Source organism: Eriocheir sinensis, chromosome 45, assembly GCF_024679095.1.
Source record: "Eriocheir sinensis breed Jianghai 21 chromosome 45, ASM2467909v1, whole genome shotgun sequence".
Lineage (NCBI taxonomy): Eukaryota > Metazoa > Arthropoda > Malacostraca > Decapoda > Varunidae > Eriocheir > Eriocheir sinensis.
This window is the reverse complement of record NC_066553.1, coordinates 8588929-8605478: the sequence shown is the minus strand read 5'-3', so window position 1 is coordinate 8605478 and position 16550 is coordinate 8588929. Positions and strand designations below refer to the sequence as shown.

Sequence of the window (16550 nt, the reverse complement as noted above, 5' to 3'; positions counted from 1 at the left end):
TTTAGGTGGTTTTAGAACAAAAAACTGATTTTTTTTTTTTAAGTAAAAATTAATGTCAGCAGTTTATTAATAACTTGCTATATTTTTAATGAACTAGCTGATTAACAGTTATCAAAGTTAACTTTTGGGTTATGAATTAATGTCCAATAAGTTTAACTTTTTGATTAACTGTGCCCAGCTTTGTTGCACCAACAGACTTTTCACTACAGTATTGACCTCTTTTCACCATCTTTCCCCTGCTGTTCTTACATTTATCCGGTGACTAGGCTTAGAGCACATTCATTACCCCCAGCTTAATCTCTCAAACACTTTAGGGCTCTAACACCATCCCTTTGATCAATCAATCAATCAATGGGGGCATACATCTCAGGGTACATTGCCTTGCTCACCATATAATACACAAAGTCATTCCAGTGATACCCCATGACTCTGAGTGGCCACTTATTGCCAAAGGCATCAATCTGCCTCTTCAAGTAATTATTCAGTGTCCATGTCTTGCAGCCAAAGAGTAAGACAGAGAGCACAAGCTACAAAGATCCAGATCCTTTTCCTTCAGCACAGGTAATGACAATATCATATACTTGTGCTGAGTGAGTCCATAACATCGTGGGCCCAGCCAGTCCTCCACAAGATTTCCTGACAAGATGGTGATGGCTCTAGAGACACTGCACAAGGAGGTGAAGCCCATGGACTCCATCTCTCCACGGCCAAGACCGAGTTACAGCTTTTTTTTTTTTTGGGGGGGGCAAACCCTTCCCCCAATCAACCCAAATCAGGAGGTGGTCTGAGTGCTAACCATAAGGCAGGGACACAGAACCCCTGAGAGGATAAATCCCTCAGCTACCCAAAGAAACATGAACAGGAAGGAAAAAAAAAAAAGAAAGACAGACAGCTCAGGAAAGTTGAGGACACTGCATTCCTCATCCAGATAGACAAGCCCTTTGATGCAATTCTTTATTTAACACAACAATATATATATAGTGATATTACTGCTGATGAATAACAACCTTTTAAATTTATAGTTCTCAGATATGTCTACCATGTAATGATGGTAGGCCAGTACAGTAAATATTTTAAAATTCAAAATAATCCTTCAACTAATGATTAAAGAATCTCATGATTATCCTGCTGAACCAATAACTATGATGACAGCACCATAGTATGCTGAACAAAGGATATGAAATAAATGTGTTCCTCTATAAATAAAGCACAGAATAAACTAAATGTCAACACTGTTTGGATCATAGTATTCTCTGTGTCTGCTCCCAATGTGAGCCTTGAGGTTGTCACGCTGATTGCATCGGTGAGGGCAGTAGGGGCAAGCATAGGGCTTCTCCCCTGTGTGGGTTCGCTGGTGCCTTTCCAGTTTGTATCGTGTCTCAAAGGCTTTGGAGCATACGGGGCAGGTGTGGCCCCGGCGGCGATTGGCAGCAGTGGGTGAGGTGCCACCCCAGGGAGACAGCAGCTGCCGGATAAAAAAGTGCACACATTAGTTTGTTAATAAAGTAATGCAATACAGACAAAAGAGACAATAAGCATTTAGTTCGTAAGTTCATACCCTCCTAAAATATGGTAGTACTATGCTGCCTTCCTGCAATCATTTACCAGTTCTAAGCTTTCAGTCACTCAAAAAAAAAAAAAAAAAAAAATGCCACGCTCCTTGTAAAGATGCACTCTGTGCTGATTGTTATACTCTGCATGACATGGCTGAGTGAATAATGCTTAAAAAATACTCCACTGATAGCCATCTCATCTCCCTTTCTTGTCCAAATTTTGGTGGCCATACAACATTAGTATATACTTCAGGCATTCATCTGCACACAACAAATTTCAGAAAGGTGAATCTACAGGTGACAGGATATGCAGAGACAGATGGCATGGAATAATTTCATTGGGAAAATACTGATGTAAGTAAACAATTAAATGCAATGTACATATACTTTCTTAGAAGATTACAATATATTACAGATGTATATATACATGGCTGAAGCAGAAAATACCTTGTTTTATGTATAAAGCAATACACAAATTCTTCATTCTATCATAAAAGTTCACAGACATTTTCATTTAATTTCACTAGTGAAACTAAACGTGTTCAGCTATCTTTTGATCCCAAAGCATTCCTGTGATAGTATAAACTGAGGGAGTCCATTACAGTAGGATCTTGTCAATAACACCTACAAAATGACTTTTTCAACAATGACAGCAAATAAAAATAGATGCTAGGCTCCTACAATAACACTTGGACTTATCAGACGCACCTAAGTCACACCCAAGGATGCATGTATAAAAGTTTAAATGGTGCTGGGATTTTCCTTATTAGTATTATTATTTAGCTGAAATAATAAAAATTGACATGAGTAATATAAATCTCACCTTAAGGGAGTTAATGAGGTTAATGCGGTGTTTCAAGTGATCATTTTGAGGCTTACACTTGAAGGCTACTGTCTGTGGCATACCACTGGCTTTGTCCCCACTCTGCTTTCTCACACCTGGCTCACAACACATCATCAAACCCATCAAAGACAACCCTTACAACCACTGGTTATACATACAATAACATCACAACAGCACACATACCACTTTAAATTAAATAACATGAGAACTTTATAGCTAGTGGGTGACCTTCTCATGACCAAGGATAAGAGATAATAATAAGGATAGTTCTCCAAGCATTGTTCCAACCACAATGCATCATTCATTGTTTGCAACACCTGGCCTACATGTAAACACAGTATTGAGTAGTAAACAGAGCACAGGAAATCATATTAAAGGAATTAATATAATGAACTATTTGGGTACCACTCAGTGCTGTGTTACATGTGAATCAAGAATCACAGACAATGTTCAGTGCATTGTGGGTATAACAACAATGCTCAGTGAACTATCCTTATTATTACTGTCTTTCATCTTTGGTCTAAACCAAGTCACTCACTATCTATGAAGTTATTGTTCTCTGTGGTTTAAAGTGGCATGTGTGCTGCTGTGTGATATTTTTGCCTCTAAAACCAATGGTTGTAAGAGTTGACTGTGACAAGTTTGATGATATGTTGTTGGCCAACGGGAATGTGACCAGAAATAAACCGCAGTACCAGAGGTGGGCGCGGTACTGAAAAATCAGTAGTGTGGTTGCGGTAGTGCAGTACTTTTTCTGGAGTAGTGTGGTTGTGGTAGTGCGGTCCCATTTTTTTCTTTCCCAGTGCAGTACATGGTGTGCGGTACTGCGGTAGCAGTAGTCAAAATAAAAAATACTTCAGTGCCTATGCTGGCTATCCAAACAAAGGAAACATGCATAAAATAGTACAATGAAAAATCGACCAGCACCACGAATGGGTCCAGGGTTGAAATGGCCGGCACCACGCGGGTTAAAGAAGACTCGCAGTGTAGTAGTTTAGTCTGTCTATTTAGTATTTAATTTTGAACAATAACTGAAAAGTCAGAATGACTGAATCACTGATTCTGATGGCTGATACTGATTGACTGGTTGAGGCCGGTTCACTGTAAAAAAAAATAAAAAAATCTGTGAGCATGCCGCGCTGCAAATGTCAAGTCTTCGATAGTTTTCAAAGTACCGCAAAAAAGTACCGCAGGATTTTTTAGTGCGGTCTGCGGTAGTGCAGTATTTTCAGAAATTTTGCGGTAGTGCGGTGCTTTTTTTGTGATGCGGCACTACCGCACTAAATACCGCACTTGCCCACCTCTGCACAGTACCTTCCATGAGCAACCCTCAGAACAATCATTTCACCAAACACCTGATTAACTTCATAAGATGAGTTTTATATTACTCATACCATACCAATGTTGACATTTCAGCAGAAAAAGTAGTGATAGGATGGCTTCAAATGGGAAAAAAAGGATGAGAGTCCTTGAGTGGCAGCACCAGCAAAACTTTTATCCATGTATATTTAATGTTATGCAAATAATGTTTTCATCAATAAAGGAATTTTCCAGGTAACAATTAGAGGTTACTAGCAAGATCCTATTGTATTTGATAACAGTACAAAAAGTTTGGGTAAGAAAGCAATAAATGGGCAACACCTTAACATGGTACATAATTATAACCTAACCCCACTTTTCACAAATATATAAAATGACTGCCAACTACCCAAGTTTGGATTCAAACCTGGGCCCATGGATTTGTAGCTAGGCATGGCAACCACTATACCATGGAGGTGGTTGTTAAGTGGGTATCCCAATAATAAGCACAATATAAAACAATGGAAAAGGTCGTCATATATTCCTTGATATTTGCATTCAGCTCAGGTGTCTATTACGCATAGATATATAAACACCTTCCCTCAGAGTGGTGATCCACCAATTGTGACAAAGTCTTTTTAACAGTGTGCTGTTTGATATCTAAAATAACATTTTCTTTAGAAACACACTAATCAAATTTTTTTCTTGTGGCATTTTGAAGAGTGCCACAACTCATCTTTTATTATTTTTTAGTGAATTTCACCTTACAGTCCAAGCAAACACTGAATAATCACTTTCCTCACTTTGTGTGACTCATCATGTAAGGAGTTGGGTGAGAAGGAATATTCAGGAGGAGGAGGAGGTGAGAAGGAATATTCAGGAGGAGGAGGAGGTGAGAAGGGATATTCAGGAGGAGGAGGAGGTGAGAAGGAATATTCAGGAGGAGGAGGAGGTGAGAAGGGATATTCAGGAGGAGGAGGAGGTGAGAAGGAATATTCCTTGGGTAAGACAAACTAACAATGGCAAAATATTAAACAATTATAACAGTATTGATGATTATTGATATGGAAGATGCACAACACCGCAGAAAAGTCACCTAAGAAATTACCACAATATATAATAATTATTACAATATTCATTTAACATTTATTAAAACATAGTACTGTACTGTATTTGATGGCATATGAGGCACTTTTTCCCAAAAATATGTCTGAAAATCAATCCTTGTCTTCTAAGCTCCAGAACAGGGTCAAAAGTAGGCTTTGAGTCCTGAAATCAGTATATGTACATTGGTTCTACGGTGCCCACCTCATGAAATGCCTAACAGATTTTTTTAATAACCATTTTTTGTAATATTAATGCATATCAATAAAATTAATGCTTCTTTGATTAAGTTGTCTATGATAATTCATCGTGTGTGTGTGTGTGTGTGTGTGTGTGTGTATTTACCTATTTGTAGTCTACCAGGCCCGAGCTAAGCTCTAAAAGTCCCATTTTCATATCTACATTCATCCAGCCTTTCCTTCATTTGTTGGACACTGTTCACCTCCACCACCTCTTCCCACAAGCTGTTCCATTTGTTAACACTTCTATGTGGAAAACGATACTTATTAAGTCACTCAAACAGGTTCCTTGTTCCTTTATTAAGTTTCTTCCTATGTCCTCTCAACCCCTGCATTCTTGCAGTTAAGAAGAGATCATCTCAATCCACCCCATCAAACTTATTTACCAACTTATACAGCGTGATCAGATCTCTCTCCCTTCTTTGTTCCAGTGTCATCAAATCCATCTCCTTGAGTCTGTCTTTATATGTCATATTCGAGAGTTCTGGGACCATTTTAGTTGCAATTCTTTATCCTTTCCAACTTTCTGATATCCTTCTTTTTGTGAGGCGACCACACAACTGCAGCATATTCAAGCTTTGGTGTTATCATTTTCTTCATCATTTCTTTGTCCATAAAATGGAATGATACCCTTATATTGTGCATCATCTTGTATGTTTCTCCAAACAGCTTGTTTATGTGCTTTTCTGGGGATAGTGTGTTTTGCATCGTTACTCCCAAATCTTTTTCTTCATGTACCACCTTTAAGTTTACTTCTCCCATCTTGTATGTTTTCCTTGGTCTTTTTTTACTTTTCCCCATTTCCATAACATGGCACTTGTTTGCATTAAATTCCATCTCCCATAACTGGCTCCATCTATATACTCTGTCCAGGTTGTTTTGCAGCTCCTCACAATCTTCCTCCGTCCTCACTTTTCTTATTAACTTTGCATCATCCGCAAAAAGGCTCATATAACTTTTTATATCCTTTGGCATATCATATATATATATATATATATATATATATATATATATATATATATATATATATATATATATATATATATATATAGATATATATATATATATATATATATATATATATATATATATATATATATATGTCATAAAGTGGCTCCAACAATTCATTTCTACACTCTGATAGCACTTGTCCCGAGATTCCTTCCGGTCCCATAGCTTTCCTCCCATCTAAGGTTTTCATCAGCTGTATCAGTTCTCCTTTATCAACCTTTACATGACTCAGTTTCCCCTCATTGCAATTTTCGAGATCCCAATCAAAGTTGGTTTCTTCTTCACTGCACAGGCTGTGGTTGACACGGTGTAGCTAGAGGAGGCATATGAGAGTCGAGGTTGCTAGCTGTGGACACTTGGGTGCGGAATCAGACAAGGAAGATACGAAAAACTCTCCTCCTGCCATTGTTACAGTTACAGAAACACTGAGAATGGCATGGAAGAGTTGTAGAGCAGCCTTGGAGTCACGCTGACCCATAAATCCCCAAGCAAACTTCAAAATTACGTCGGAAAAAGGTAGACCGGAAAAACCTGTCACCCGCCCTCTACGTTGCAACTGGAAAAACCTGTCACCCACCCTTTAGAGGTTAAGTGTTGGTCTTATGATTGATGTACTAATCATCTTTACAATTTCCTCATTGATGCATGTAAACTTGAAAAGGCTAACATTATTCACTAACAGGTCATACATGTCTCTTACTTTTTCAGCACTATTTGGTCTTCTTATGACATTGAGATGATACTCATGATACTCCCAAATCATTCTCCTTGCCAGATGTCAACCACAGTGGACCCACCTAATCTATGGATTTATAACCCACAGTACTTTGCCAATAAATCTGCATTGTTTCTAATCTAAGGTAAAAACTCAAAAACATTATTTTTTTTCAAGTCAAAGTGTCTCATTTCTGAGATTTATAATTCACGACACCCAACTTGAATTTCATGAGCCAGTAGCCAAAAATGTCACCCAAGAACTATGCCAACCAATCACAGCCCAGCCCTGATGGCCTTGATAAGTGTGCACACTGTATTTAACTAGCCGCCTGCATCATGTGTGTTCACCCATACCTTACAAGGGCTACCTGGCTATTGTTCCCCTAAAGGTTACCTCACCCCGGGTGCTATGAATGGCCAGAACCCCCCAAGATGTTCAAGCCAGCTTGGACAAAAGAGGGATCCTTCTCTCAGTTACGAGCAGTATTTGGATATTATTTGTCGAGTGGAGAAAGAAAAATTTGCACATTAGGCAAGGGAGTTCAACCTCAACAAGTCAACAATTCACACCATTTTCAAAAACAATGCGAAGATACTGATGTGTATCAATGCTTACAGGACTGGAGCAATTGATGGATGTGTTTGGTGCAACAACAACATGAGGCAACGCCACCCCTACCTCATGCCTAAGTTAATAATAATCGCCAAGCCCTCCTCACTCCATCTACTTCACCATTTTCGTCACTGGAGTAAAGTGAAGGTGAAGTAGGGTTGCCCGAGGACTCAAAAGATATATTATTTTTCACTATAGGTTATGTTATTGGTATTCTGCAGACTGCACTCTGTGGGTAGGTACCAATCTATAATTGCTGTGGACTCGGTGAATCCACTGTGTTTTTCCCAAGTTTATAATTCAGTTCAGCCTTTTTACACTCTTTCCAAATTTTATTACAAAGGATTTTTCTGAACAGTTCCATCTGTCATTTAGTTTTGTTAAATTCTTTTGTAATTCCTTACATGAGCTCACATTTTTTATTGTTCTTTGTATTTTAGCATTACATTATAATATAGTGCCGGTCCAGACCAAGTCTTGGTCTTGGTTATCTAGCATAGGGTATGCTGCTGAATGATGTAAAGTCAGACAAAATAGCATTTGCTGAACAAAGAATTACTCCAGAGGTCCAGAGGTCCAGAAGTCGAATTTGACGGAAGACAAAATGACACAAAGCAGGCTATGACTGTATATTGAGCTATGAATTTCAGAAGGCCACTCCATAATAAATACTTACTGAAAGTTACTTAGTCTTCATCTAGTTACTACAGTGTTTATAATTTCCCTTAGATACACCTAACCTGATGAGCTGTACATACCCACTGCAATTTATTAGTTTGAAGCTAAAAATCATGAAGGTAAGACTGACCTTTTCTGTAAAACCATCAAACTTACGAAGCTGTAGTTATTTCATTGATAGAATAATAATAAAAAAATAGCTTTTGGCTGAAGTCTTTCAAGTTTGAAATTTTCAGATAAAACTATCCTAACAAGATGGAGTCAAAGAGAAGACATGCCAACACATTGGCTCATAAATCATTCATAATACATTGTCATGGGAAATGGCAAAAAAGCTGCTGCAAGGCATATTGGGCCACCTCAAACAAGATCTGAATACACAAGAAAATTTAAAATAATCTTATAATTGTAAGTGCTATAAATGTATGGCAAAAACATAATTTTTTTTTTTAAGAAAAAATTGGCAAAACTGAGGTGCTTTATATGCCATCATATATGGTATCTAACTAATCATGCCAAACTTAGGTTTTGTTCTGCTTCCTTTGCTGGAACTGATATAATGCAAGTAACACAAAAATATTAAGTAAAACTAGATAACATACAGATAACTGCACATATTAAAAGAAATGTAGTGTACATTTTTCTTATGATTTATGTGAAAGGCTGTAAATAATCCTTGTGGAAAGATGTGAAACTTAAATATTATTTGTTTAACAGTAATATGTGTCCTACATGTATACATATCTCATGAATATTACAAAAATCTGATGCATAAGAGTCCCAGTCACATTTTGGGGAACCATTCAGAATCCAGTCAGTCTTTGGCTTAATGACTGAAAGGATACATGGGCATTCTGCAGCATATACAAGAGCTAGTACTTGACTGCAACATTGTACTCTACCTTGAACAATGTGAGAAGGGGAGGGTTAGGGAACAATTACCATCTGACAGCAGAAGGTAGAAAAGTGCTCTCACACAGTGTCTGATGGATAACCTCCCTACAAGTCAGCGTCATGTCTGCTCCTTGCATGGCTTCGCAGTCTTGCTTTAACTGCTGCTCGGTATGGGCAGTAAGGACAAGCATATGGCTTCTCACCGGTGTGAACTCTCACATGTTTTCTGAAGTCATTCTTGTGGTAGAAGTTCTTGTTGCAATGGTGACAGTTGAAGCGGTATGGTGTGCCCACCTGTGGAAGAGTGAAAGTGTCAGGCATCGGCCTCAATCCAGACCTGTCCGAGTGATATTGCATAGCTTTATTTTATAAATTTTAGTATATATATATATATATATATATATATATATATATATATATATATATATATATATATATATATATATATATATATATATATATATATATATATATATATATATATATTATCAAACTTGTATTTTAATTTGAAAAATCTGTTTGAGTCACTTTCACTTGTAGGTTCATAATTTTAATTCTATTTATGCAAAAGTGCAAGCACTTCAAGTATTATGCAGGAAATTTATTATAGTTTGCAGTCTTAATAGCCAAGCATATTTCAGCTTTGAGGCTGGTGATGAAATATATCATCATTCTATTTCATGAAATAGGTAGATGTAAAGTACATTTTGTATACTAGAACAATTTATTTGTAATTCTCAACATACAGATGAATATTCCTAAATTACTTAAATATGGAAACTTGCATAACTATCTCTTGTCCTTTAAATATACAACACTGGCATCATTAATTCAGGGAGTCAGAGTCCCCCTGTTCATGGCGCTGGTGAACCCTGTTGATGTGTGTCAAAACATGGGAGCGCCGCGACCCTCGGTATTCACAATGAGGACACTGGTGTGGCCTTTCCCCAGTGTGTGTCCGAAGGTGACGATACAAGTTGTGCTTGAGACCAAAACTTTTGCCGCAAAGAAAGCAGGTGTGGCCTGGCCCAGGTCCTGACACTGAGTACATCTGTAGGTTGAGGGGCGCCAGTGACCGCATGCCAGGGTGTGTATCTGGATGGCCTCGATCTTCTGCTTTACAGTGTCTTTGAAAATCAAGTGGCTGCCCACCAGCAGCTGGAGGGTTTTGGGATGTGGAGAGTCGGTGGAAGCCCTGACGGAGGCGGGTTCGGGAGCTGCCTACATCCTTGTCCACTCTGCCCTTAGTCTGCAAAACGTATGAATTCAGTGAGTCACTGTTGCTATGGTAAACTCTTACTAGTCTTAGTCTTAGCAGGATCATATAAAATCTACACTAATTTACTAAAAGATACAAGCTTTAACATCTATAAATGCAAACAGCATAAGTGTACATATTTCACAAATACTTCGCAAGGATTTTGGCAAGATCAATATTTGCTGGAAATAAGTAATAATATTTTTTTGAGGCATGGAAGAAATTTTACATTTACTCAATTAGTTACATGTTTAACAGCACACATACAACACACTCCTGTGAAACATTTGCATCCATTATTCATTTTTGCAAATGTTTCGGATTCTTCTCAACATAATGGTAGTTTCATATGTATTAAATTTTATACTTTTAATATCTTTTAAATGGAGCAAAATGGTCTTTTCTACAACTGATTAGCCTTCCTTTTGTCTAGAAAGTATAAATAAAATGTTAGTACATAAGAATAACTTCTTAAGAAGAACATTAGATAAAATTTCCTTCAGGTTGCAACTTAGACTTCATCCAAAAGAAGATGCAGAAAAAAATGTAATGGCTTCACTAAATCCAAGATCAGAAATCAACCCTTAAGGGACGCAAAAAATCTAACGGGTGACCCCGGAAAATGCAAAAAAGTCATTTTTCAAGTTCAACTTTCATAAAAGCATATGTGATACTTATAATATTACAAATGAAAATCATAGTAAAATAACTAATGATAACAATTAGAAATAAACAGTCTTTGTGTGCACATGAGGTATAAGACTTGGCTTTATGTTCAAATTTCCTTGTATACTGAAGCCAAAAAAAAAAAAAATAAATAAATAAAACATTCCATCACAACTAGCCATGTGACTGAGCCTCTAGGGCATTGCATGTGTGTATTTAGGCCTAAGGTTGTCGATTAGTGTATTTCATGTGTAGAACAATAACAAAGGTCACGAGGAAACAAAAGAAATACTATAAGAATACAAAGGGGTCTGCACGCAGAACACTTGTCCTTTAATGGAACCCACCAAAATTTCTGCCGCATACAAAATATCTATAAAATGAAAAAGACAAACCTATACCAATTTCATAAAAGTAAAAATCAAAGTGCATAGGTATTATAAGGAAATAAAACTTTTTTGTTTAGTAATGTAATTACTGAATTATGTTACTGTTATGATTGGGTAAATTAATCCCTTTTCACTATTAAATACAACATCAATATTTTACTCTCCAAGAGTAGTTGCCAGTGAAGCACTGAGATAAATAACAATAATTGCACTATGGGGTTGTAACATAATGAAGCAACACATCAACAGTCTGATCCATGGTTATATTTAGACATATGTTTTCGCATTGTGATTCTCTGTGAGCAATAGAAGGGACAGCATGGACAGTAGAACTTTTCGCCCGTGTGTCTTCGCATGTGAGTTTGCAATACTGGCTTCTGTGAAGCACGATAAGGGCATAAGCTACACGCAAACGGTTTTTCTCCTGTATGAATTCGTCCGTGTCGTTTCAATTTCCATTTACTTGGGAACACCTTCTCACACTCGAAACAATGAAAACCTTCCCTGTCCCTAGTAAGTGGCATTTCCTGCTGCTCCACCAAATGTGATGCAATTGGATCCTGGCACTGTGTTGTCTCCATACAAGCCATAAGACCTGAAGGCCCTACTGGATCCCCCAAAGAATGTGCCCCAAGATGGAGTTGATTTAAGTTGCTGTTTGCAGATGTTTGGGCGACTTCCCCTTCCACACTGCCCCACGACACCTAGGGAGAAGAAAAACAATGCTGTCTCAACATAAGTTCTCCTGTGACTGCAAAATCAGTTGAATGCTAAATAGCATAATAATTGAAAAAAATATCCAACAACAGATTCAAATTACTGCCAAAGCAGAAATGCTTGTACTATGAGGAATTTTTTCCCCTTTGATTTAGTTTGCATCACCATAAACTTGCTTGATAACCAAACAGAATTTTTTACCTTTAGATCTAATTCATCTAGTAGAAAAAGGTTAAAGAAAATAGTTTTTAGTGTATGTTTTTAATAAATTTATAAAAAAAAATCTCATTTCTTGAGGACTAACTGGTTGTAAAGTCTTTCATTCTATCTTGGTGTCTCCTCCTTCACAGGCAACCACTTGCACACGTAACTTTTCAAACACAAAATGAGGTGCAGTCTCTTGCATGAAACTTGTGAAGAAACTCCAATAAATGTAAAGTATTTTTTTTGTGTGTGTGTTTAAAAGTTTCATAGTATGTTTGTGTGTATGTGTGTGTGTGTGTGTGTGTGTATGTGTGTGTGTGTGTGTGTGTGTGTGTGTGTGTATATTTAGTTGTAGTATACAGAGCCTGAGCTACACTCATGTGGTTTGGTCTCTATATCTATAAATATCCAGTCTTTCTTTAAACTGTTTGACATTTTTTACCATCACATCATCTTCCATTAATCCATTCCACACATATACTGCTCATTTTTGGAAAATTGAATTTCTTGACATTATTCAAGCACTTCCCTTTCCTCAACTTCATACTTGTGTTCTCTCAGTTGTATTGCTCTTTGCTCTCTACTAGATCATTCCTCACTTCCCATTTTTAAAACTTGACCTTTTTTTATGAAAGTACATTCTTCATGCTTTACTCCAGTTATGCAATTATTGCAGAACTTTTTGTAGCTTTTCACAACACTCAGTGCCAATTATTGACTTCATGAGATGTGGATCATCTGCAAACAGATTTGTGTGGCTTCTCAACCTGTCTTGCATATCAGTGACATACACCAGTAACATGATTGGTGCCTCTTCCATGAGGATGCCCTGTCCCTTATGACCACCCTACAGGTTTTCAGTTTCCAAATGAGCCTTGTATGACACTCTGCACAAAGATTTTTAATGATCTAGATAGATGTAATCACCCCATCCTTCTCTCTCCTGCATATCAACAGTCCTACTACGGAAATCAGTAAGTCTGAAGTACACAGTGATCTCTCTCTGAATCCAAACTGTCATTCTGAGATCTAACATTTTTCTTCCAGGAACCAAGTCAATCAATTCCTTAACCCCTTCACTCCGGCGACGCTGACGTCGGCGTCCGATGGGCACCCAACAACATCACCATATGGAAAGGGTTAGTCCTCTTCTAAACCTCTTAATCCTCTTCCATTTCCTCTTAATCCTCTTCTAAACCTCTTAAGAGGAAATGGAAGAGGATTAAGAGGAATTTAGAGGAGGATTAAGAGCAATTTAGAGCAGGATTGAGAGGTTTAGAAGAGGATTAATCCTCTTCCATTTCCTCTTGACCCTTTCCATACTGTGACGCCGATGTCTGCATCACGGATGGAAAGGGTTAAAATCCTTTCACACAAAAAGTAATGGTAAAGTCATGGGCATAACCACTGACTGCGCTTGGCCGTGGTACCCATCTCCATCGCACTGGCCCCTCAGCCGTGGTGGGCAGGACCCATTACCCTGGGACACACAGCCAATCACATATAGTTTACATATTACATTTGTTAGTGATGCCACCCTGAAGTTTTGTGCATCTTTTTATCACCACTTTTGTAGGGAGGTACTGTATTTGCTCCCTTTCAGACTTCTGGTTCCTCTCCATTGTTCAAAAATCTCTTTACAGTATCTCATACTGGTCCATCCAGTTACTCTGCACATTCTCTCAAAACCCATCCAGCTATCATATCTGGTCCCTGGTGCCTTTCTTTCAAGGCTCTTCATCAAGCTCAACATCTCCCCCCGATCAGTGATTCCCTCCCCCATGTCTAGTTGGTACCAGTTTGTGCTTGGCTCTGTAAAATTTGTGTGTGTGTGTGTGTGTGTGTGTGTGTGTGTGTGTGTGTGTGTGTGTGTGTATTTACCTAGTTGTGACATATGGGAAAAGAGCTATGCTTGTGCTGTCCCGTCTCCATACCCACTCTTATCCAACTTTTCCTTAAAATCATGAATGTTTCTTGCACAGACCACCTCCTCCTCCAGTCTATTTCATAGCTCAATGCTTCTATTTGGGAAGCTAAACTTTTTCACTTCTCTCCTACACATGGTCACCCTCAACTTCTTTCCATGTCCTCTTGTTCCTCTCTCGTTCCACACACAAAGGTCCTCTCTGTCTAAATGCTCCACTCCGTTCGCCACTCTGTACACTGCTATCAGATTCCCTCTTTCTCTTCTTCTCTCCAGGGTTGTGAGCTCCATGCTATTGAGTCTCTCCTCATAAGTCCGATTTCGAAGTTCTGGTACCATCTTAGTTGCCGCTCTCTGCTGTGTGTGTGTGTGTGTGTGTGTGTGTGTGTGTGTGTGTGAGTGTGTGTTATAACAAAGCAAACAGACCACAAGCTTATACCTTCAGACTACAAACAAGATGTTTCTATTTGTGCACAACTCTAATTTCTTCAACTTTAATGATTTTATGCTCCATTTTGAACATTCACACAATCACACACTTTCAGTGGGTTTCTATGTACTACATTCATCAGTTAATGCTAATGAAAAATCTTTCCTTTGAAATGGCATTATGATTCTCAAATAATTGACTTACACAACATAGTATCTTATCTTTTTGTGCTGTTACCTTACTGACATATTATGTGGAAAGTAACAACTATAACAATAAAAATAATATCATTAATAATAATAATAATAATAATAATAATAATAATAATAATAATAATAATAATAATAATAATAATAATAATAATAATAATAATAATAATAATAATAATAATAATAATAATAATAATAATAATAATAATAATAATAATAATAATAATAATAATAATAATAATAATAATAATAATAATAATAATAATAATAATAATAATAATAATAATAATAATAATAATAATAATAATTTAAGTTAGAGGTACATGCCTTCAATAATAAATGAAATATTTGCATAATACTAACAAGGTGACAAAGACCAGTAAATGCATAGGTAACTCTATCAGTAATGAACAGATGTGGATCAGAAGTGAGCAGCAGGGTGGCCAAGGAGGAGGTGCTGTCTCAGGGAGTGCTGATCACTATAGGACTGACAGCAATGAGGACACAAGTACTGTTTTTCTCTGTTGTGGGTCATGAGGTGGCGCTTTAGGTTGGCACCTTTGGCAGTGCGGTAGGAACATTGGGAGCACTTGAAGGGCTTTTCCCCAGTGTGAATGCGAATGTGATTCTTCAGAACACTATCTTGAGCTGCTCGGTAAGGACAGAAGGAACAAGCAAAAGGTTTTTCTCCAGTGTGGGTCCTGATATGTCTCTGTAGCTTTCCTTTCTGGCTGGATGAGTAGGGGCAGAAGGGGCAGGTGAATCCCTTTTCTTTACTTTCCTTGCCTGGGACTGCTTGCACATCACCACTGTGCCCACTCTCAACCGACACCTAAAAAAGACAAGATATGCCCGAGTCACTCAAAGTTTGATCAAAGGTTCACACTCATAAAGCACGAGTCGGTCCTTGCATGGATTTTTATGTTTAAGAAGGAAAGTAATAAAATAGGTATAAAAAAATATAATATAATATATATATATATATATATATATATATATATATATATATATATATATATATATATATATATATATATATATATATATATATATATATATATATATATATATATATATATATATATAATTATGTATGTGTGTGTATTTACCTAGTTGTAGTTTTCAGGACCTGAACCACACTCATGTGGTCTTGTCTCCATATCAATATCGCTCCTGTTTTTCCTTAAAACTCCACACACACTTTGCTTCCACCATTTCTTTTAACTCATTTCAAGTACCTATATTTCTATGGGGAAAACTGTACTTCTTTTGTGCCAATAAGACACATTCCCTTTCTCATGTTCTTCCTATGACCTCTTAACTCTGTCTTTACTTCCCCTTTTCAATAATATGTAAGTCTTTATTATCTGATTCCTCTAGGTCATTCAGAAGTTAACATACTGTAATTAGACCATCTCTTTCTCTTCTTTCCTCCAGTGTTAACAGCTGCATTTCTTTTAATCTTTCATAATAAGTAAAGTCTTCCAAGGCTGGTATCATCTTGGTGGCTATCTTTGTATTCTCTCTAGTTTACTCACATCCTTCTTCTGGTGAGGAGACAATGCAACTTCTGCACATTCCAGTTTTAGTCTAATCATTGTGGTTGTCATCTTTTTTGTCACATCTTTGTCCAGGTAGTTAAATTTCATTTTCATATTCCTTAACATGTTATATGTATCTAGTAGTTTATATGCTTTTCCAGTGAAAAATCCTCCTAAATTAGCACTCTCAGGTCTTTTTCCTCCTTTTCTCCTCCTATTATATCATCTCCCATTTTATAGGTGTATTTAGGTCTAATTTC

The 16550-nt window shown here is 37.3% G+C and overlaps 1 protein-coding gene across 6 annotated transcripts in view; it reads right to left on the bottom strand.

The window, feature by feature from the left end:
* Positions 1-969: 969 nt before the first annotated feature.
* Positions 970-16550, bottom strand: part of LOC126980715 (longitudinals lacking protein, isoforms A/B/D/L-like) — a 101837-nt gene continuing 86256 nt past the window's right edge. The window contains exon 6 of one of the 6 annotated variants that reach the window (XM_050830920.1): positions 970-1465. In XM_050830920.1, the coding sequence (XP_050686877.1) occupies positions 1220-1465 (246 nt within the window). In that variant the 3' untranslated portion in view covers positions 970-1219. Of the gene's footprint in view, positions 1466-9042; positions 9247-9709; positions 10202-10411; positions 11970-15150; positions 15582-16550 lie in introns of those variants that run through there. The other 5 variants (XM_050830934.1, XM_050830906.1, XM_050830905.1 and 2 more) reach the window with 5 other exon arrangements.